Genomic DNA, 22,009 nt, shown 5'->3' with positions numbered 1-22,009 from the left:
CCGCCCCCCAAGTTGTGCTCATACCTACAGAGGGTAGGTGCAAAAGCTGAGTTGCCCACCACAGCTAGGACGGACGGAGGTAAGGGAACTTAAAGGGGCTAGTTGATCAATTTTGTGGAGGGGCCGGGCCATCAGGGAGGGCTTCTTGGAGGAGGTATCGTCCTGACCCGTCCAGGTGAACTTGCCAGAGGACGGAACTGCTTTGTGCGTTTTGGAGATGAGCATGAACTTAGGGCTGCCCAGATGAACAGACTGGGTGTGTTTTAGAGGCGAAGCAAGTCAGACCGGATCCATGTGGAGTCCTGTGCATCCTCTGAGAAGCACAGCTGTTATGGGGCAGTGAGCCCTCAGATTGGGAACAGCTGATGGAGGGTGGCGCTAGTAGTTAAAAAACAAAAACAAAAACAAAAACAAAACCCCGCCTGCCAATGCCGGAGACATAAGAGAGGCGGGTTTGATCCTTGGGTCGGAAGATCCCCTGGAAAAGGAAATGGCGACCCACTCTAGTATTCTGGCCTGGAGAATCCCACAGACAGAGGAGCCTGGCGGGCTACGGTTCATAAGGTCGCACAGAGCCGGACAGGACTGAAGTGACTTCACACACGCCCAGGGGAGAAGAGGTCTGAAACATCTCAGGAGTTTGAGTGAGGAGACAGAACCCAGCGTTAGTTACCAGGTAAATGGGTCAGGATTTGGTACTTGGGCCTGGGGGAGAGGAGACAAGGAAGGAAGAAAGGAAGGCCTTCTGTCTGGGGTTGCCACAGGTCAAAGAGAAGGAAGTGAAAGGGCCTTGCAGGCGACTCTGGAGACATAGACTCCTTGTCTGAAAAATGTGAGAGGAAGATCCTCAAGGTAAAAACAGGTCATTTATGAAGTTTATTGTTTTCAAAGGTGAAGAAGAAAATATCTGAATCCTCTCTCCCTCCCACTACCCAGCCAGGTATTTCCAGACCATACTCCATTGCCAAGAAATTGTGCCAGGCAAGGTAGAGGTCTCTTGAAACACTCTGTAACCCACAGATTTTAAGCATCACTGCAGGTAGTTCTTCAGATTAAACATGATGATAGAAAAGACAATTATGTTTTCATTTACCCCATGTGCTACCAGCAAAGTTGAAAGGTAGCCGGAAACTCTGAGATGTGAGTGTAGGTACAGTTCAGCACACTCCCTTCGCTGTGCTGCTGCGGTTTAGTCACTAAGTCGTGTCTGACTCTTTGTAACCCCGTGGAATGTAGCCTGCCAGGCTCCTCTGTCCACGGCAAGAATGTTGGAGTGGGTCGCCATTTCCTTCTCCAGGGGATCGACCCAACCCAGGGATAGAACCTGCATCTTGTGTCTCCTGCATTGCCAGGTGTATTCTTTACCACTAGTGACACCTTGGAAGGCCTTTGAAGAGTAATTCCACTCAGAAACTTCTCAGTAATACTGGGTTGTAAAAGTACATCCAGAGAACAATCCCTAGTTAAAAATAGCCAATAAAGAATCAATCTTCCCTATTCTTATTTACTGGCAGCTGTTGTAAATCCTGGCTTTATAACTTCCTTTTATTAAGTCCACTAAAAATGCATGTACAGTGCAGTTCCTTTGATAGCTCAGTTGGTAGAGCGGAGGACTGTAGTGTGAAGTTTCTCAGGCATCCTTAGGTCGCTGGTTCGAATCCGGCTCAAAGGAATTGACATTTTGGACTTCCCTGGTGGCTCAGAAGGTAAACAATCTGCCTGAAATGCAGGAGACCTGGGTTTGATCCCTGGGTTGGGAAGATCTCCTAGAAAAGGGAATGGCAACCCACTCCAGTATTCTTGCCTGGAGAATTCCATGGACAGAGGAACCTGGTGGGCTACACTCCATGAGGTCACAAAGAGTCAGACAAGACTAAGCAACTTAACAACAATGCATATACAATATAAACAGCTTTCATAGGGCTATCAACTTGATTCTAAACACATGTGGGATATGATTCATGTGAGCTAATACACAAACACATGTGGGATATGATTCATGTGAGTTAATACACACATAGAGACCTTCTAGGCAGGTCACAACATGGAACAGGATGAATGTTAAGAGAAATAAGTTCTTTTATGTGTCTGGAAGCCCAGACATACTTGTGCTAACTAACCTTAATTAGAGCGGCCAGTGCACACAAATTTCCCCCAGATAGCTCTGTTGGAAAACTGAAATAGAAAAATCAAGCCTGAACCTTCACATCCAAGAAGATTTTAATTAAAACCAGGTTTCTGGAGAACAAATGATTGTTACAAACCCAGGTGAGGAAGTGACTGAGGTTCAGTCAAATGCCGTTGCTCCTTCTTCCACTTCCTGCTGTGTCTTGAGAAGAGCCTTTCGGTGGTTTCTTTACTTGTGAAACAGGGATTGTAACAGTACCTCCTTAGAGTTCTTGTGAGGATTAAATAGGTAAAGTAAAACCTAGAACAAGTAACTGTCCTTGGTATTCTCTATTTCTCTTTTATTTATAATTTCTTATTTTTATTTATATTATCACCTCAGTCTGAATACCGTCGATTGCCTAAAAGCCATCAGCACTGTCAGTCATTTGTCTTTAGGAAATGAGATTTTAACCTGCAGGACTCTACACTGTTAGATAAAGACAAAAATGTTAGAGACAACTAGTCCTAGACATAATTTAGTCCATGATACATCATCTCTCTTTTTTGGCCATGTGGCTTGTGGGATTCCCTGACTGGGGGATCAAACCCTAACAGGGGATCAAACCCAGGTGCATGGCACTGAAAGCAAGTAGTCCTATAATCACTGGACCACCAGGGAATTCCACGTCTTCTTTCTTTAAATAAGAGCCACACCATCTCATAACTCTTTGGGGGGCTGCTGCTGCTGCTGCTAAGTGGCTTCAGTCGTGTACAACTCTGTGCAGCCCCATAGACGGCAGCCTACCAGGCTCCACCGTCCCTGGGATTCTCCAGGCAAGAACACTGGAGTGGATTGCCATTTCCTTCTCCAGTGCATGAAAGTGAAAAGTGAAAGTGAAGTTGCTCAGTCATATACGACTCTTCGTGACCCCACGGTCTGCAGCCTACCAGGCTCCTCTGTCCGTGGGATTTTCCAGGCAAGAGTACTGGAGTGGGGTGCCATTGCCTTCTCCATTTGGGGGGCTAGGTATATAGAAACAAGGATCTGAATCACACACTGCTATGCTGCAAGGAGCAAAAACATTAAGTGTGGGGCTGGGAATTCACCCCTCTCCGTCTTGACTGGGCCTCTATGCCGGATGGGAGGTCTAGTCCTCCAGCAGAAAAGACCCCACCCTAGAAGGCAAGTCAGAGATGCCACAATCAACCCAGCCACCATCATGTCATAGTCCTTCCTGCCTTCCCCCTTAGGCTGTGTGTGTACATGTATTCATAACCAAGGGCTTGGTTTGGTTTAGTCACTAAGTCTTTTGCAACCCTGAGGACCTATTGTTACCAAGCCAGGTTCATTTGCCTGAGAACAAAGCAAGCCAAACAATGAGAGGTGGAGGTTTGCAGCAAAAAATGGTTTATTGTGAATCAGTCAAGTGAGGTGAAAGAACAAATCACAAATCCACCTCCCCAAAGACAAGGGACTCAGGATATTTATGAGACAAAGAAGCAGGGTGGCCTGAGGTATGGGGAGCATGGGGAAAGGTGATTGTAGATTTTAAAAAGTGAGATAATTGTCCTTCTGTGCAGGCACAACTGGGATACATGCTCAGAATTTGGTGGCATTAGCTCATTCTGGGGGCAGAGTTCTCGAGTTTCTGATGGCAAATGGTCACCGACCAAACACACATACCCAGATACATGGTCAATACTGCCAACCAGTCTTAACTGGCTGGGGTGCCAACTGGACAGCTGACTCCAAGTTCCTGAAAAACAAACTGGGCAAACATCTCAAGACTCTTGGTGAGAGATACTATCCATAGTGGTGGTGAAGGGTCTGTTAACATTATTTAGGCTACACAATGCTTTTTGTTAAAAAACAAAACAAAGTGAGCTTGGTCAGTGAAGACAGGTTAGTTTTTTATTTATTAAGCAAGTTATAGTTTAATGGATCTAACTGATAACTACCCTTGGTTTCACATATTCTAATCCATCATACCAACTCACACATGGCTGTTACCTATGCCTACAGAAAGCCTGATCATCCACCTTCCAGTCCTAAAACTTAAAAGTTCCACCAGGCACGAAAGTGCCCACTGGTCTCTCCTGATTTAGAAGTACAGTTCATCTCTTGAATTTAATTATGTTGGCCTTTACATCTACAACTTTATGCCGGATTTAAGGGAAAATGCTATTTTTGTTTTGTTTTTTTTGGCTGCATGGCTTGCAAGATATCAGTTCCCCACCCAGGAATTGGACCTGGGTCATGGCAGTGAAAACCTGGAATTCTCTCCTCTAGACCACCAGGGAACTCCCCTAAATGCAATATTTTAAAATGCTATTTATCCTAGTGTTTTCTCAGTGTTTTAGAGCAATGATTTTTGCAGCCTTCTATACCTCCAACCTGAAAATAGAATCAAAATATGCATTTCTAAAAACTGAAATCAGACAAACCAGACTGTCCTTTCTTAATATGAGTCAACCTAGGTTAGGAGAAAGAGGAATCTACACTTCGATTTATCTTCCAACATGAAACACAAAACCCTACCTTTTATGTTGTGTCACGGTGAGCACTCATCAACTAGATTTTAATTTTGTTTCTCTTAAGGATACTAAATCTGGTGACAGGTAAAACTCTGATACATTTTTCTTTTCACAATATTTCAGATTTTGAATATTTGAACTTTCCATCAGAATAATGTCAAGTGACAGCACAAAAGGCGAACATTCATCTAGAATTCAGCAGAAAAGTGATCCACAACAGGTCTCTGATAGGATATTTTTCATTGACGCTTCAAATCAGAGCTTGCTTACTATTCCAGCAGACATTTTAGCATTAAGAGAATTAGAGGAAGTGCATTTGGAAAACAACCTGATTGCAGAAATCCCCAAGGATATTCAGCATTTAAGGAAGATCAGGGTTCTCTACCTGAACAAGAACAAACTGAAGAATCTATGCCCGGAGATGGGAAGGCTGAGCAACCTAGAGGGCCTGGATCTGAGCGACAACCCGCTGGAAGCCTCGTCCCTGCCTGTGCTTAGTGGCATCCGCCAGCTCCGCGAGCTCCGCCTCTACCACACCGACCTAGCGGACATCCCCGTAGTCATCTGCAAACTCCTTCACCATCTCGAGCTGCTCGGACTGGCCGGAAACCGCCTGAAATCTCTACCCAAGGAAATAGTGAACCAGACCAAACTGAGGGAAATCCACCTGAAGCATAACCAATTTGCAGCGTTCCCTCTGGAGCTGTGTGGTCTCTATAACCTGGAGATCATCGACCTGGATGAGAACAAGCTCACGGTCATCCCGGAAGAGATCGGGAACCTGACGAAGCTGAAGAAGTTCTACGTGGCCTACAACAGCCTAGCTGTTCTCCCGGAGTCGCTGGGCCGGTGCACCAGGCTATCAGTGCTGGACCTCTCTTACAACCGCCTCCACACCCTCCCGCACACCTTGGGCGAGCTCGTGCAGATGACGGAGGTGGGCCTGAGTGGGAACCACCTGGAAAAGATGCCGCGCCTCCTCTGCAGGTGGACCTCGCTGTTCCTGCTCTACCTGCGCAACACCGGCCTGCGGGTGCTGCGCCGCTCCTTCCGGCGCCTGGTTAACCTGCGGTTCCTCGACCTCAGCCAGAACTTTCTGGAACATTGTCCGTTGCAGATCTGTTCACTGAAGAACCTGGAGGTCTTGGCCCTGGACGATAATAAGATATGCCAGGTACTGACTCCTCTCCCGCTGTCACTGTGCTGCCCGGCCCTGCGTTGGTGTGGTTCCGAGTCTAAAATCAGAAAATTCGAGCTGAGTTGATGAGTGAAAATCGGGATTGACAGATCTCTCCAAGGTCATCATTCATATTACCTTTCCTGCCTGAATAGCAGTAGTAATCATAATGGTAGCTGATGTTTATTTGCAGTATGTAGGTGCCAGTCACTGAGCTAAATGCTTTTTTGTGTATTATCACATTTAACCTTCACAATGACTTTTTATTTAAAGTCTTTCTTTTTTAGGATAGCTTCAGATTATAGTAAAATCGAGAACATATTTCAGAGAATTTTCATATATTCCACACTGAGATTCCCCAACAATTAACATCTTAGATTACTATGGTACATTTGTTACAATTAATAAACCAATATTGATACACTTTTATTCACTGAAGTCCACAATTTATCCATGTTTCCTTCAGTTCAGTCGCTCAGTCGTGTCCAACTCTTTGCGATCCCGTGAATCGCAGCACGCCAGGCCTCCCTGTCCATCACCAACTCCCAGAGTTCACTCAGACTCGGGTCCATCGAGTCAGTGATGCCATCCAGCCATCTCATCCTCTGTCATCCCCTTCTCCTCCTGCCCCCAATCCCTCCCAGCATCAGAGTCTTTTCCGATGAGTCAGCTTTTCGCATGAAGTGGCCAAAGTACCGGAGTTTCAGCTTCAGCATCATTCCCTCCAAAGAAATCCCAGGGCTGATTTCCTTCAGAATGGACTGGTTGGATCTCCTTGCAGTCCAAGGGACTCTCAAGAGTCTTCTCCAACACCACAATTCAAAAGCATCAATTCCTCGGCACTCAGCCTTCTTCACAGTCCAACTCTCACATCCATACATGATCAGAGGAAAAACCATAGCCTTGACTAGACGGACCTTAGTCGGCAAAGTAATATCTCTGCTTTTGAATATGCTATCTAGGTTGGTCATAACTTTTCTCCCAAGGAGCAAGCGTCTTTTAATTTCATGGCTGAGGTCACCATCTGCAGTGATTTTGGAGCCCCCAAAAATAAAGTCTGACACTGTTTCCACTGTTTCCCCATCTATTTGCCATGAAGTGATGGGACCAGATGCCATGATCTTCGTTTTCTGAATGTTGAGCTTTAAGCCTACTTTTTCACTCTCCTCTTTCGCTTTCATCAAGATGCTCTTTAGTTCCTCTTCACTTTCTGCCATAAGGGTGGTATCATCTGCATATCTGAGGTTATGGATATTTCTCCCAGTAATCTTGATTCCAGCTTGTGCTTCTTCCAGCCCAGCTGTTTCTCATGATGTACTCTGCATATAAGTTAAATAAGCAGGGTGACAATATACAGCCTTGATGTACTCCTTTTCCTATTTGGAACCAGTCTGTTGTTCCATGTCCAGTTCTAACTGTTGCTTCCTGACCTGCATACAGATTTCTCAAGAGGCAGGTCAGGTGGTCTGTATTCCCATCTCTTTCAGAATTTTCCAGTGATCCACACAGTCAAAGGCTTTGGCATAGTCAATAAAGCAGAAATAGATGTTTTTCTGGAACTCTGTTGCTTTTTTCATGTTTCCTTAGTTTTGATCTAATCTTTTTCCCTTCAGAATTCCATCCAGGTTTCTACATTACATTTAGTTTTTGCATCTCAGCTCTTCTTGGCTATGAGAGTTTTTCAGGCTTTCCTTGTATCTGATGACCTTGCCAGTATTGAGGTGTACTGGCAAGGTATGCTGTAGGATGCCCCCATTATTGGAATTTTTTTTTTTTAAATCTTTAATTCTTACATGCATTCCCAAACATGAACCCCCCTCCCACCTCCCTCCCCATAACATCTTTCTGGGTCATCCCCATGCACCAGCCCCAAGCATGCTGCATCCTGCGTCAGACATAGACTGGCGATTCAGTCTATGTCCATCAGCAGATGAATGGATAAGAAAGCTGTGGTACATATACACAATGGAGTATTACTCAGCCGTTAAAAAGAATTCATTTGAATCAGTTCTGTTGAGATGGATGAAACTGGAGCCGATTATACAGAGTGAAGTAAGCCAGAAAGAAAAACACCATTATTGGAATTTGTTTGAATTTTTTCTCATAAGACTGGAGTTATTGATTATTGGGAGGAAGATTAATTTATACATTTGTAATACAGTCATATTATCTTATCACACTCTGCTTTCCTTCCTGAGATCCTGTGACTTCCTGCATGATTTTTTTCTTAAATTGCAACCATTACTCACAATGATTTTTTGATGTGAGTGATATTATCCTCAATGATACAGGAGGAGAATGAGGCATGGGGCTTTTAATGTGTCAAGGCCATATACCTGTACCTGATAGAGTCAGAAAACCAGTCCATAGCATTGGACTGCAGGGTTCATCTTCCAGAGTTCCGACACATGCAACCTTAGGCCCTAATGTTCCAAAATCAGATATCTACAAAACCGGATTAGTCCCCAGAGAAGCTGTGTGTGCAGTCCCCATGTGTGTGCAGGGTGGTGTGTGCAGATATTCATCATAGTATTGTTGATAATCATGGCTTATGGGCAATAATGTGAATGTCAGTTGGGAGAGGAGTTTGCAAGTAAATTGTGGTATATTTATAAAATGGAATACTATACAATAATTTAAGTGAATGGGAGTTATATGTGCCAATGTAGATAGATCTCAAAATTGTGATGTTTATTAAAAAGTAAGGCACCTAATTGCAGAATATTGTGCCACATAGAAATCTTTAATCACACAAAACTACATACACAACATATAACACATATTTTATGTCCCCGACATGGAAAGGCAGATTCTTAACCTCTGGACCACCAGGAAAGCCCCTTATTGTTTTTTAATATTTGCAAATTTGAAAGAACAGAGTTCTGTTAAAAGCAAAAGACTATTCTGGAGAGAAAGAATGGAAGGTTTAGAAACCAACAACGCTAACCAAATATCATGTCTGTTTTTCCTGGTTGTGAGCAACACTCTCAATGTGTATCTCATTACATTATAAAAGTCCTAGCTTTAAAGTTGATTTTTGTTCTTTTTGAATCTTTTACTTGATTTTCAACTTTTAGAACTTTGGGATTTTTTTGTTTTGTTTTCCTTATTGTTAGTTTCAAAACTGGAAGTAAATATTTTGATGATTACTTTAAGATTTAGGAAGAGAATCTAGTACTTAATTTCAACTTATTATAGGTAGCAACCCATCTTGGAGGATTTTAGAGGTTCTATGAGAAGCCCTCTGCCCATCCCCAACTCTTCCGATGTAAAAATTCCTGTTACAGTGAGCACAGTCTGTCATTCCATAGTGGGAGTGAAAGTATCAGAATATAAAGTGCCCTTGGGAAGTATAACACAGTTCACTTAAATCCTATTGAGTCATGCATGATACCTAATCCTCTCCTGTGAGACTTTTTAAGAGGTCTGGGTGGAGGAGAGAATCACACACAGATGTGTGTGTGATTAGCAAAGATTCAGTTCAGTTCAGTCGCTCAGTTGTGTCCTACTCTTTGCTACCCCATGAACCGCAGCACGCCAGGCCTCCGTGTCCATCACCAAAGATTAGCCTCATCCAATACCAAGCTTTACTGCAAGTCAGACTGCACCAAAACATGGATATGTTCAGTGTTATTATGTTGAACATGGAAATTTCCATATACCAGTGCTTATGATTCTTCAGTTCTTATGATGGTATTACTGTGTTTTTTGTCTTCCTTTCTGAATTTCCTATTATTCCAGTCCCTCTAGGAACCTCCCAATCATTTCTCTCTCTAATGACACATGGCCTTTAAGCCAGCTTCTTCTCTCTTCCACCCCCAAATTTACCGGATGGATTTTTTGGCACTTGAAGCCTAGACAGTAGCTTTTTCATGCCTGGTTGGAGGCAAAAATAGCTGACTTTTCATGTATACCTCGATGGATTTTATGTGTATGGTCCATTCCTATTGTTGACTGAAAAAGTGATGCACAACCTAAAAGTTGAGAACTGTGTTTTATTTGGTGGACAGAACTGAGGACTTAAGCCCAGAAAGCAGCCTCTCAGATTGCTCAGAGGGACTGCTCCACAGAGATAAGGGAGGAGCCAGGAGATGTAGGACTTTTCACAACAAAGAACACGTAGTCAGAACTTCAAATGATTTAACTGTTAATTAAAGAAATTAATTAACAAATTCTGACTTCCCTGGTAGTTTAGTGGTTAAGACTCTGTGCTCCCAATGCAGGGGGCCCAGGTTCAATCCCTGGTTGGGGAACTAGATCCCACATGCCACAGCTAAGACCAGGTGCAGTCAAGAAATAAAAACAAAACAAAAACATTCATCCCTAAAGAAAACCAAATTCTCAAGTTAATGAATTCAGTACTTTTCTATATATGGGAAGATGCAAGAGTCTGGGTTCATTGAAATCATGTATTTCAATGACGTCATTGAAATCATTCTTTTGATATGAGCCTTAGCTATCTAAGGGCAGTATTCTGTTCTTCCCATCCTGAGTCCCCTCAGGGTTCATGGTCCAGTGGCTGCAGTGGCTCAATGGTTGCTGTACCCTTTGTTTACTGATTTGGCAGGCAGCATTTTACATTCACACTATTAAGGCAGAAAACTCAGGTTTCAGAATGGCTACAGCTCAGTTATACTGTCAGCAATAATTGTTCTCACCTGATGCTCTGCAGGCTTTCTGTACATGCAAATTTATTTCTGCTATAATATGACTATGATGGTATTAATTATTGGCTCTTGAATATCCTGGGGAAAAAATCTTTAGATATTCAGTGGGCTTTTGAAAAAGTAAATGCTAATCCTCTGGGCTGAGAATATAGCAATATGAATGAAATAACTGGGTTATAATGAAGTGGTTAGGTTGATAAGTCTTTCCCTGTTATTTAGGACTGCACTAAATGCAGATGCTTTGCACTGAAGGAATCTAAGGGCCTGTTGAAGAATTTTGAAATAGCCAAGAAGGAAAGCTTAAACATCAGTTTCTCTGGACATTGACTTGTTCTGAGTTTTCTTTTTCTAGATGTAAATAAAACTGAAAATGTTTTATAACTTTTTTTAAAAAATGAGCCCTCACCTTACATAACAAAGAGGAAAATGTCTTACAGTTTATTCCAAGTGTTTGAAACTTTTGCCTATAGGTCAAAAGAAAGCCTACTATGGGGATAATCTATTCACTAATTATTTACCTATTCCACCCATTTAGGGAGAGTTTGGGTTGAGCTGAACTCTACTAACCATTCTCATGAAAAATAGAATGGCAGGTTATGGAATGGGTGGAAGGAAAAGCCAAGGTTTAAGCAGGGACCTGTGAGGAAAGGTTGCCCAGTGAAGAATAGAGCCAGGTAACAGAAGTGTTTCAAAATGAATTAAGTTATTAACATTCAGAGTTGGGCCTTTTTTTCCTACAAGAAAATAGGTATCTATGTAACTTATTCAGTAGGGTGATTGTGTCGTGTATTTAAAGAATGAGATTTTCCATGTGGTTCCAGAGGGCCAGCCAGATGTCAATAGGGGATGGATTAGTGACACAGATTTTGACAGGAGAAGGAAATCCGAGTGGCCTTCATCCAATGATCTTTTCATCCCAGGACGTAGTGTTTAAATAAGAGCTGGATGGCTAGCTATGGAACATATCCAACCACCATAGTAGAGGGTAAGAACAGGGAGCTTTTTAAGGCCTTCCAACTCTGAAAGTCTGAGAATCTGTGCAATGCCTGCCTAATACACATAGCCTTGGGATTCACTGCAGGGCAGAAGATATAATTATAATGGTCTTCATTGTTTCCTTCCAACTGGTATTTTAACTAAAGTTTCAAAATTGCTGACCTAAAGCCTTTTAGGATGGACATCACATCACTAAATTGATCAGTGCCAATAACTGAATTAATTATGAATATTATAGTTAATAATATACTAATAAGCTTTGTACTTTTTCTTTCAGTAGTGTCAAGCATTTGCTACACCATAGTTGAAAAATTTGCAATAACATAGGTTAAAAATTGCTCTAACTTTATCCAGAGCATGAAAGTAAAGTGCACAGAGGTTGGGGAAAAAAATAGAACTCCAGACTTTGGATCTACAAGTACAAATACTATAGATGCAAACATATGGGCCAGCTTTGCATCTGCAGGAGATGCTAAATTGCTCCCTTTAAAAAAAATCTTCCTCAAAACTAAAAGCCCAATTTATTTTCTTCTAAAAATAATCCTGATCTGAAACATCTTTTTGAAATATTTCCAGTTACCTTCAGACTTCGGTTTACTTTCAAAACTGAAGATTCTTGGACTAACGGGAAATCAGTTCTCTTCATTTCCGAAAGAGATCCTTTCTTTAGCATCTTTAGAGAAGTTATACATTGGCCAAGATGAGGGAGCCAAACTTACCCATCTGCCAGAATGCATTGAGAGACTAGAGGTAAGCCTCCCCAAATGAGCAGGCAAAGAAGTATACGCCCACCGATTCCTTGGCTAATACTGAGAAAACATGGTTGTATTCTCACAGGTTGCATGTGGAATCATCTATACTAGATTTCTAGCTCCCAACAAGAAGTCATTATTACACTTTGAGGCTTCCACTGTCTTCCTGAACAACCACAGGATCCACACTTGAAGAACATTTTATTGTGACTGGTCTTGGATATGTCAGGGCATACTCATTCCTTCTGTGTGGCTTGGCATGTTTTATTTAAAAAATTGAGCCATACCACTCTCCAGTTAATTTCCACTTTTTAAAAGTATTCTCTGAAAGTTGTACTACTTTGAAGTTAAAGTGTCATATAGATGATATGGCCAGGAATCTGCATTTTGCATGAGAGAGTCTGATTCCCCTTCCTGCATGGTGGAAAGCATATCATGGTTTATTTAACCATTGCAACAGGTTCATGCTGAAGATGGGTCCACAGCACTAAACCCCAGCAAAGCAACATAACATTATTCAAAGTAGCTATACCAATGTGTCTTTATGTATGCATGCTTTAAAGCATGATTTTTTCATGTTCCTGGTGCTACACTTTTAATAATAATAAAGTAGCTGTAAGCCACTACATAGCTCCCAGTCATGGACCTGAGTAATGACAGGCACAGCACAGGTCCTTCTCACCTCTTCCTAATTCTTCATTCCTTTGCTCTGTGTTCACAGAACTCCTTTCATCAGTTTGCTCCTTGTACGTGTCATGCCACTCTCTCCAGAATCTTAGGGTGAAATGCAAACATTGAATTTTTACCCAGTGAATCTGAAAATAGTCAACCTATTCTCTGTACATTTTGGCTACTTCCACATGGACGATGTTGGATTGATAACTGAGGCAATTGCAGTTCTATAGCAACTGCCACAGATAATTAGCTATTAAAAGGGAACAAATTATATTTGTAGTTAAATGATCCAAATTGTTTTTCTGCATTAAGTTCTAGTGAAACAAATAAACACTAGATTCCCATGTTCTCTTTTCCCTACATACCTGGGAACCATGACTAATGGCTTATCTCAAGAATAATTATATTTTTTTGATGACTCTTTAAATGTGCTTTCGCCTTAATCCTAATGAATAATATTCCCATTGAAAGAACATGGGAACTCACAGGTGATTCTAGTTACTATAATTCTTTTATTATGGTATGATAACATACTCTTCTGTTATTCAGAATCTTAAAGAGCTGTATATTGAGAACAATCATCTCGAGTACCTGCCTGTATCCTTGGGATCAATGCCTAACTTGGAAATTCTTGATTGCCACTGCAATCTAATTAAGCAACTCCCGGATGCTATTTGCCAAGCACAAGGTGAGAAATCTTTGTAGATCTACAACCCAGTGGACTTTGACTAGCATTTCCCATGATGGAAGGCATCCTTATACTACTAAAGATCAGTCTCAATGTTGAGGAGATTTCCCTGGTGGCTCAGATGGTAAAAGCTTCTGCCTACAATGTGAGAGACCTTGGTTCAATCCCTGGGTTGGAAAGATCCCCTGGGGAAGGAAATGGCTACTCACTCCACTACTCCTGCCTGGAAAATCCCATGGACGGAGGAGCCTGGTAGGCTACAGTCCATGGGGTCGCAAAGAGTCAGACATGACTGAGCAACTTCACTTTTCAATGTTGAGAGCTTAGACCTACCCCGTAATCTCCTTGCAGAGCTTCTTAGTTGGTGATACAGGGAAGGCAAGGTACCTGATTGGTACAGCTAAAAGCCTCACAAAGGCAGTTAGTTTATTGGGAATTGAAAAGAAAATATCAACTGCTATGAAGATTGGCATTCATCCTCATAGCCATTATACTGTGAACCAGAACTTACTGAATACCTATTATCTGCCAGAATTTGGGCTTGGGGGTCCTGTAGTAAATTTGCATTAGATCACTAAGTCACTTACAAAAGAAAGGAAAAGGATTGACCCAGAGTAATAAAATTAGCAAGGCAGTTGGGGCTGGGGGGATTGGGAGTGGACCTATTTGATTGCCATGAAAAATCATACATCATTCATATTTGAATATGCAAAGATTTTCCACTAGGCTAAACCTAAACAGGTTTTTGCTGAGATCCTCCTAGAACCAGATTTTTAAAAATGTTTCTTTGCCATATTGTGCCGAATCTTCAGGTTTATAGATATATTTTCAAACTGTGACTATTTAATGAAAGAAAGATGAAGGAATATGAGTGGATTCTGTTGCCTACTCATGGGACATTCTAAGATTAGCAGCAGGACTTCCCTGGTGGTCTCGTGGTTAAGAATCCACCTGTCGGTGCAGGAGTCACGGTATCAATTCCTGGTCTGGGAAGATCCCACAAACAAGTATGCCCATGTACCACAACTACTGAAACCCAAGCTCCCTCCAGCCAGTGCTCTGCAGCAAGAGAAGACACTGCAATGAGAAGCCCAGACACCACAACCAGGGTGTAGCTCCCACTGGTTGCAGCAAGAGCAAGCCCACATGCCGCAACCAAGACCCAGCGCAGCAAAAGATAAATGGAAAAAAAAGCACGGCCACAGGGTTGGATCTGTGACACTCCTTAGTCATCTCCTGATTCTGTCTTTAATCTCTGGAGGAATGGAACATTCTCAACATTTTTTAGTATCTACTATTTTCCTGTCTCTGACGCTTATTTACACTGACTTCAACAACTCTGAGTTGTTATAAAACATTAAATTTTTTGGTTACATGGTCTAACAGGAAATAAACATTTCAAAGTGTTTGGACTAAGCAACGTATGCTTTAATTTTGCTAGTTTTTAAGACAAATTCATTATTTTTTAAAAAATAATTTCAGCTTTGAAAGAATTACGGTTCGAGGACAACTTGATCACTTATCTTCCGGAGAATTTGGATAGTCTAGTGAATCTGAAAGTTCTGACACTAACGGGCAACCCCATGGAAGAGCCCCCAATGTCAGTGTGTACCAAAGGCACTGAGGCTGTGTGGGAATACCTTAAAGAAAGGAGAAATATGAAAGAATTGGCAACAAAGGTAAAATAAGCAATGATTTTGGATAACATAATCACAGTTGCTCGGAGTAGGGTATTGCTAAACTTTCCAGATTATTCTATAGGGCTGCTCTTTACACATCTACATTTTGAGAATTGTGATTCTTACTTATTGAATACTTTTACATCCCCAGGCCTAAGCAAGAGATTTTTAAACAAAAATCCTAGCTTGCTTTTTTTTTTTTTTGGTCTTTTCTGTTTCTTTTCTCTTTGTCAGATAAGAAGCCAACAAACAGGCAAAAGAAACCAAAACTTCAAACCCCCAAATGATCTAAAACTGTTGGACTAGTCACTGGAGTGAAAGGCTTATGTTAACTCAGATAAGACTGAAAAGTTAAAAATGAAAGCATTGTGGAGCACAGGTCTAGAGGCCAGAGTTCTGCTCTGCCACCAACATAGCATCAAAGGGTTAAGATCCTCATTGCCCACTAAGCCGGTGGAGACAGAAGGATACCCCAGAGCCCAGGAATGTGTCCATTACAATCAGTATTCAGTATTCTCCATTCGGCTGGTCCAAGCCTGCAGCATCTCACACCCAGATGACTGCATTAGCCCTCCAACTAGTGTCCCTTGTTACTTGCCTGCTTCCCCTACCGTATATATTCTTCTCTCTCTTTTTTTTTTTCCATATATATTCTTCTACTGAGCAGTCAGACCTACGCTGTTGAAACCTAGGTCAGATCTTGCTGTACTTTGCTGAAATCAACAACTCTCCATTTTACCCCGAATAAAAATTAGTCTTTGGTCTGTAAGAACCTTTATCAATAGCCCTCAATCAAATCAGACCTAACAACACCCTCCCTTCTCTAATAAGTATTATGTGAAACTTCCCTTACTCTTTTAAAATTAGACTCATAGATAACATAAACTACCATAAACATAATTTTAATAAATCAAAATAATGCCCAAACTGTAATACAAAAGAAGTTTATATTGAAATATTAATTTTAGTATGTATATACTCAGGGATGACTACACTGGAAGAATGAAATTACTTACTACTTTTAGGATACTTCCTAGAAGTATTTTGAACAATGTACCCCCTTGCACATTTTAAAATTGATATTAGACCTTTTTGTGCCATTAAGTTTAGTCATTGCAAAGGATTTACTTTGATATCAGTAAACATCAATTTACAAAATATTTGAACAAACTCTTACTCTACAGGCAAAAATTTTGTCATTTATTTTTTTTCTTGAACATGTATTTCCATTCCACTTTTCCTTTAGAATTGACCTTAATATGTGTGTGTATATATATAATCTAAATAATTTATAGATCACCTTTCATATTTCTAGGCTACAAAAGTTTTATGTAAATTAAACTTTTTTTCTATGATCATAGCATTTTAACATTCTGGATTGAGTCTTTGTGCAATTAGTAGTAGTATAAAATTGACCAAAGCAATATAAAATCTAGTATAAAATTTGGTATTCAATTATTTGATACATAGGATTTTTGGAAAGATTTTTTTCACATAGTTTATATGTTGTTGTTGTTCAATTGCTAAGTTGTGTCCAACTCTTTGTGACCCCATGGACTGCAGCAAGGCAGGCTTCCCTGTCCTTTATTATCTCCCAGGGCTTACTCAAAGTCATGTCCATTGAGTTGATGGTGCTATCTAACTATCTCATCTTCTGCTGTCCTCTGCTCCTTTTGCCTTCAGTCTTTCCCAGCATCTGAGTCTTTTCCAATGAGTCAGTTCTTTACATCAGGTGGCCAAAGTATTAGAGCTTCAGCTTCAGCATCAGTCCTTCCAGTGAATATTCAGGGTTTATTTCCTTTAGGATTAACTGGTTTGATCTCCTTGCAGTCCAAAGGACTTTTAAGAGTTTATATGTCCTTGCATGAATATTACTTATTGCTAGAATGAAATAGGGTTTGGCATCAGTTCCATTCCTATTTTTTAATTTACAGAGGAACTATTGAGAAAGCTTGTTCAAATTCATAAGTTGACAAGGAAAAGAATGGAAACAATTTGTTTGCCTGTATTGTTTTGCTTTAAATGGCAGTGCTTCACACATCTCTGAACTTCCAGATATAGCTCCCCGAAATTAGATAGTAGGCTCTCAACTGACAAATCAACTTCAATTTTCTTGAAGGCAAAGAGCTGGAAACCACCTCTCTTATAAAGGATTGGTTACCCAGTCCTTAGAGCCAACATCAATACTGCTATTTTGAATTACCCCTTTTTCAGTGACCCCGAGGTTTTTGGAGTCTTGGGCAACCCACCCTGGTCAGATTCAAATGGATGAAGGGCTGCCAAACGGGCAGTTGGGAAGGGGCGGTGGGACTCGCGGTGGGACTGGAGGGTCAGCAGTTGTGTTCCTCCGCAGACACATTTTAGGGAGGGGGACGGGTGAGAGTTGAAGCTCTGGAAATGAGTTGCTTCCAACCCATCCAAGCCTGCACAAGCTTGGAAAGTCTCTGTGGACCAGAGTAAGTGGCACACAATTGAACTCTGTTGAGTCTTAACACACAAAAAGCCTTGCGAGTTTCTGGAATCCCTCTCCTGGGCACTGCTCCTTCCCTGGAAAGTCACCGCCTTAGCTGGTCTGCCGCTTGCAGGCTCCATCTCATCCTTCCCATTTTCGCTTTACTCCAAGGCTCATGCGTGCTCCCGCCTCTCTGTCCAGAGGTGCTTCCCACCGGGTGTGGGCAAGACTGTGGCCCTCACTTAGTTCAGTCTCTATTCAAGTATCCATACACCTGTCCTCAAGCCCCCTTATATAAAACAGCATACCTCTACCCACCTCGTTCATTCATTCATTCAACAAATATTTATTGAGCTGCAACTATGTACCCGGCACTGTTCTAGGCACTGGAAATACAATACTGAACAAAATGGGCAAATATTTCTGTCCTCATATTGCTTAAAGCTTCATGTGGTGAGAGTAAGAACATGAAGTGTAACACATAATATATATTAGAAAGTTATTTCTAAGTGATGTTAGAAAGTGATTATGTTGTTTCTAACATAATCATATGTTAGAAGGTTATTTAAGTGTATTGGAAAAAAGTTCAAGCTAAGGGGAACTGAGGTTGCCAGAAGTTGTGTGTGTGTGTGTATTATAGGGGTTTTATTTTATTTTTTGATCAAAACATGTATTTAGATAGGAATACCTGGTAGGGTTCAGACTGCTCTTCCATTTCACTGGACTACTAAAGTAGCCACTTAATCTATTTAGTCTCCTTCCATCTGATCTTGCTCTATTAGCTTCTTCTTCCTTTTTTTTAATTTTTATTTTATATCGGGGCCTAGTTGATTAATAATGTGTTAATCTCAGGTCTACAGAAAAGTGATTCAGTTATACACATACATGTGTTAATATCCTTTTTCAAATTCTTTTCCCATTTAGGTTGTTACATAACACTGAGCAGAGTTCCCTGTGCTACACAGTAGGTCCTTGTTGGTTATCCATTTTAAATATGCAGTGTGTACACGCCCATCCCAAACTTCCAATCTATCTCTCCCCCCGACCCTTCTCCTCTGGTAACCATAAGTTTGGTTTCTAAGTCTGGGAATCTATTTCTGTTTTGTAAATAAGCTCACTTGTATCTTTTTTTAAAAAAGGTTTATAGTGGTTTCAGTTTAATGAGATGGTCAGTGTAGGATTCTTTGGGAAATTGACTGTCTCGACAATTATTACAATATATCATAGACTGGGTGGCTTGAACAACAGAAATTTATTTTCTCACATTCTGGAGGCTTGAAGTCCAGGATCATGGTGCCAGCATGGTGAGAGCTTCCCTTCCCACCTCACAGATGCTGCCATTTCACTGTGTCCTCCTATGACAGAGACAGCAAGCTGTCTGTCTCTTCTTGTAAGAGCGCTGATTCCGTCATGAGAACCTCAGCCTTAGGAGTTTATCTAAACCTCATTACCTTACAAGGCCCAGTCTCCAAATACCAGAACACTGGGGTTTAAGACTTCAACACATGAACTGGGGGAAACATAGCTCAGTTCATGGCAACGACAATCAAGCAGGTTCTTGAAGAAGTGGAGGCATGAACCATCTGAATATTAGGAAGAGTGTTCCAGGCAGAGAAAGCAGCAAAGCCTGAGGCCCTGAGCTGAGATGGTGCCTACGTGCATCTGAGCAGCAAAGAGGCCTGCACGGCTGCAGTGAGTGAGCAAGGGGAGAGTGAAGAGGTCCGGAGGGTGCGGGAAAATTGATAGGGCTTTGTAAGCAAATGCAAGGACTTGAATTTTGGGGTTTTGTTTGTGTTTTTAAGAAGTGGATTTATTTAGAGAGATACACATTCCAGGTGGTGCAGTGGTAAAGAATCCATCTGCCAATGCAGGAGATACAAGAGACCCAGGTTCAATCCCTGGGTTGGGAAGATCCCCTGGAGAAGAACACAGCAACCCACTCCAGTATTCCTGCCTGGAGAATCCCACGGATAGAGGAGCCTGGTGGGCTACAGTCCGCAAGGTTGCAAAGAGCTGGACAGGACTGAACTGACTGAGCACACACGTATACACATTCCACAGACAAAATACTGTTGGTCTCAAAAGGGGAAAAAGACCTTGGGAGAAACACTCCACAGAGAAAGCGTGGGCTGTCTCAGAAGGCAAGAGACCAGGACTTGAGTTTTATTCTGAGAGAAATGGGGAGCCACTGGCAGGTATGAAGCGTCTACTAGAGAAGGGATGTTCCTGAGTGGGTATTAGGAAAGAAGATCTCAAGAGCAAGTGAGGGCTGAATAGCACAGGGGACTCTGCTCAATATTATTTGGCAGCCTGGGTGGGAGGGGAATTTAGGGGAGAATGGATATTTGTATACGTTTGGCTGAGTCCCTTCATTGTTTACCTATAGCTATCACAATAGTAATTGGCTAGTCCCCAATATAAAATAAGTTAAATTTTAAAAAATAGAACAAATGACAATTACCTGTAGGTGGGAGCACAGGTGGTCCCAGAACAAGAGAGAAGGCAGAGTACCGGCACACCCATTTCCCTAGCTGTGCCCTGTCACCTCCGCGGCGCTTGGCACCATCTGTCAATTATACAGTCACGTGCTTCTTGTTTATTGTCTTTTCCCCTCACTGGAATGTGAGCTCCACCGACTCAGTGATACTGGTAATTCAACTGCTGTTTCCCTAGAACCATGCCTGGCATGTAAAAGCACCAAACACTTTAAAAATCCTTTGCCTGGATGACTGGCCAACTGAGAAAGAGGGAAGATAAGGTTTAGAGTTCTAGCTATATTCCATTCTCCATATTTTGAAAATCACAGATTGCATACCAGAACAAAGAGCTGTAACCGTCTCCAGTGCATTGTGATATGAGCTGCTGCTGTTCTTATTTTCAGATTCAGGCTTGGTGGCGTGGAATGATGGTACGCAGAGGACTTGGGAAATTTGAAGAACTGCTAAAATTGCAAAAGAAGGGAAAGAATTCTCCAAAAGATAAGAAAGGAAAGAAAGATGTAAAAGGAAAACCTGTAAAGAAAAAATAATAATTCTATAAATGTATGAATTGAGGTAATGAAACCTGGTGGATTAAGAAGGCAAAATCTCTAGGAATTAGATGCCTATCATACAAAAATTACTCACAGTTACAGTTACATATAAAAATAAAGGTTCTTTTACTGAATTGTTTATGGATAAAATGCTTTGATGTCTGGGAATTGCTTCAGAATAATATCAGAGAGAGGTAAGTGTAGATGATCCAAATGAACCAATATGTGTGCTTAGTCCCTCAGTCATGTCCGACTCTTTACGACCCCATAGACTGTAGCCCACCAAGCTCCTCTGTCCGTGGGATTATTTTCCAGGAGTGGGTTGCCATTTCCTTCTCCAGGGGATCTTCCCTACCCAGGGACTGAACCCAGGTCTCCTGCATTGCAGGCAGATGCTTTACTGTCTGAGCCACTGGGGAAGCCCTAAAATGAACCAAGATCAGCCATAAACTGGGAATTGTGAAAGCATGTGGTAGTTACATGAAGGTTCACTACACTATCACGTCTGCTTTTAAAACTCTTACTTACGAAACAATTCATAGCACGTTCCAAAGAAACGTACAGAAAGGTCCATGCACCCTTCAGCCTTCCTCAGTGTTGACACCCTCCATGACTATGGGAATGGACATCAGTACCATCCACGGAGCTTATTCAGATTCCATCACTTATACATGCACTTGTCACTTGTTTGTGTGTGTGTGTGTGTGTGTAGTCCAGTGCAATTTTCTTACATGTAGCTTTTGTGTAGCCACCACTACAATCAAGATAGAACTGTTCTATCACCACTGTGCTATTACTCTTAGTCCCACCTACCACCTGTCTCTCTTCCAGTCCCTGACCTGTAATTTTGTTATTTCAGGAGGATCATATAAATGGAATCACATAGTAAGTAACATTTGGGGGCTGGCCTTTTATTTTGCATAATTCACTTCCAGTCCATCCAAGTGGTGCACGAAGCAATTGTTCATTCCTTTCTGGTTGCTGAGTAGTATTGCATAGTTTGCTCACCATTCACCCATTGAAAGGTGTTTCTCTGTTTCCATGTTTGGGCTAGTTTGAATAAAGTTGCTCCGAACATTTACTCAGAGAAGTGAAGAATCATTACCTAAAACATCCCCATTTATACTAATCAAGACCTCCTCACCCTGATGACTTTTTCTGTTGGAATAACATTGATTTCAAATTCAACATGTCCTTCAAGCAATGATTATAATAAGAATTATTACTGTAGCAAGAAGAAAGCAAAAC

General features: G+C 41.6%; 1 protein-coding gene and 2 non-coding genes across 3 annotated transcripts; all 3 read left to right on the top strand.

Moving 5' to 3' along the window:
* The first annotated feature begins 182 nt into the window (after window positions 1–182).
* On the top strand, window positions 183–21,855 carry LRRIQ4 (leucine rich repeats and IQ motif containing 4). Its single transcript, XM_027966187.3, is given in 10 exon segments — window positions 183–676; window positions 4,768–5,323; window positions 5,325–5,417; window positions 5,419–5,664; window positions 5,666–5,818; window positions 12,061–12,234; window positions 13,461–13,599; window positions 15,082–15,278; window positions 20,612–20,743; window positions 21,787–21,855. Coding segments are annotated over 9 exon segments (1,728 nt in total). The 5' UTR covers window positions 183–676; window positions 4,768–4,798.
* TRNAY-GUA (transfer RNA tyrosine (anticodon GUA)) lies at window positions 1,583–1,672 on the top strand. Its single transcript is given in 2 exon segments — window positions 1,583–1,619; window positions 1,637–1,672. It is a non-coding gene; the product is annotated as a tRNA-Tyr (tRNA).
* TRNAG-CCC (transfer RNA glycine (anticodon CCC)) lies at window positions 10,002–10,074 on the top strand. The gene has a single exon. It is a non-coding gene; the product is annotated as a tRNA-Gly (tRNA).
* Window positions 21,856–22,009: the final 154 nt, after the last annotated feature.

The sequence above is a fragment of the Ovis aries genome, chromosome 1 (genome assembly GCF_016772045.2).
Source record: "Ovis aries strain OAR_USU_Benz2616 breed Rambouillet chromosome 1, ARS-UI_Ramb_v3.0, whole genome shotgun sequence".
NCBI lineage: Eukaryota > Metazoa > Chordata > Mammalia > Artiodactyla > Bovidae > Ovis > Ovis aries.
Note: the sequence above shows the minus strand (reverse complement) of the source record. Positions and strands in the feature narration are given on the sequence as shown.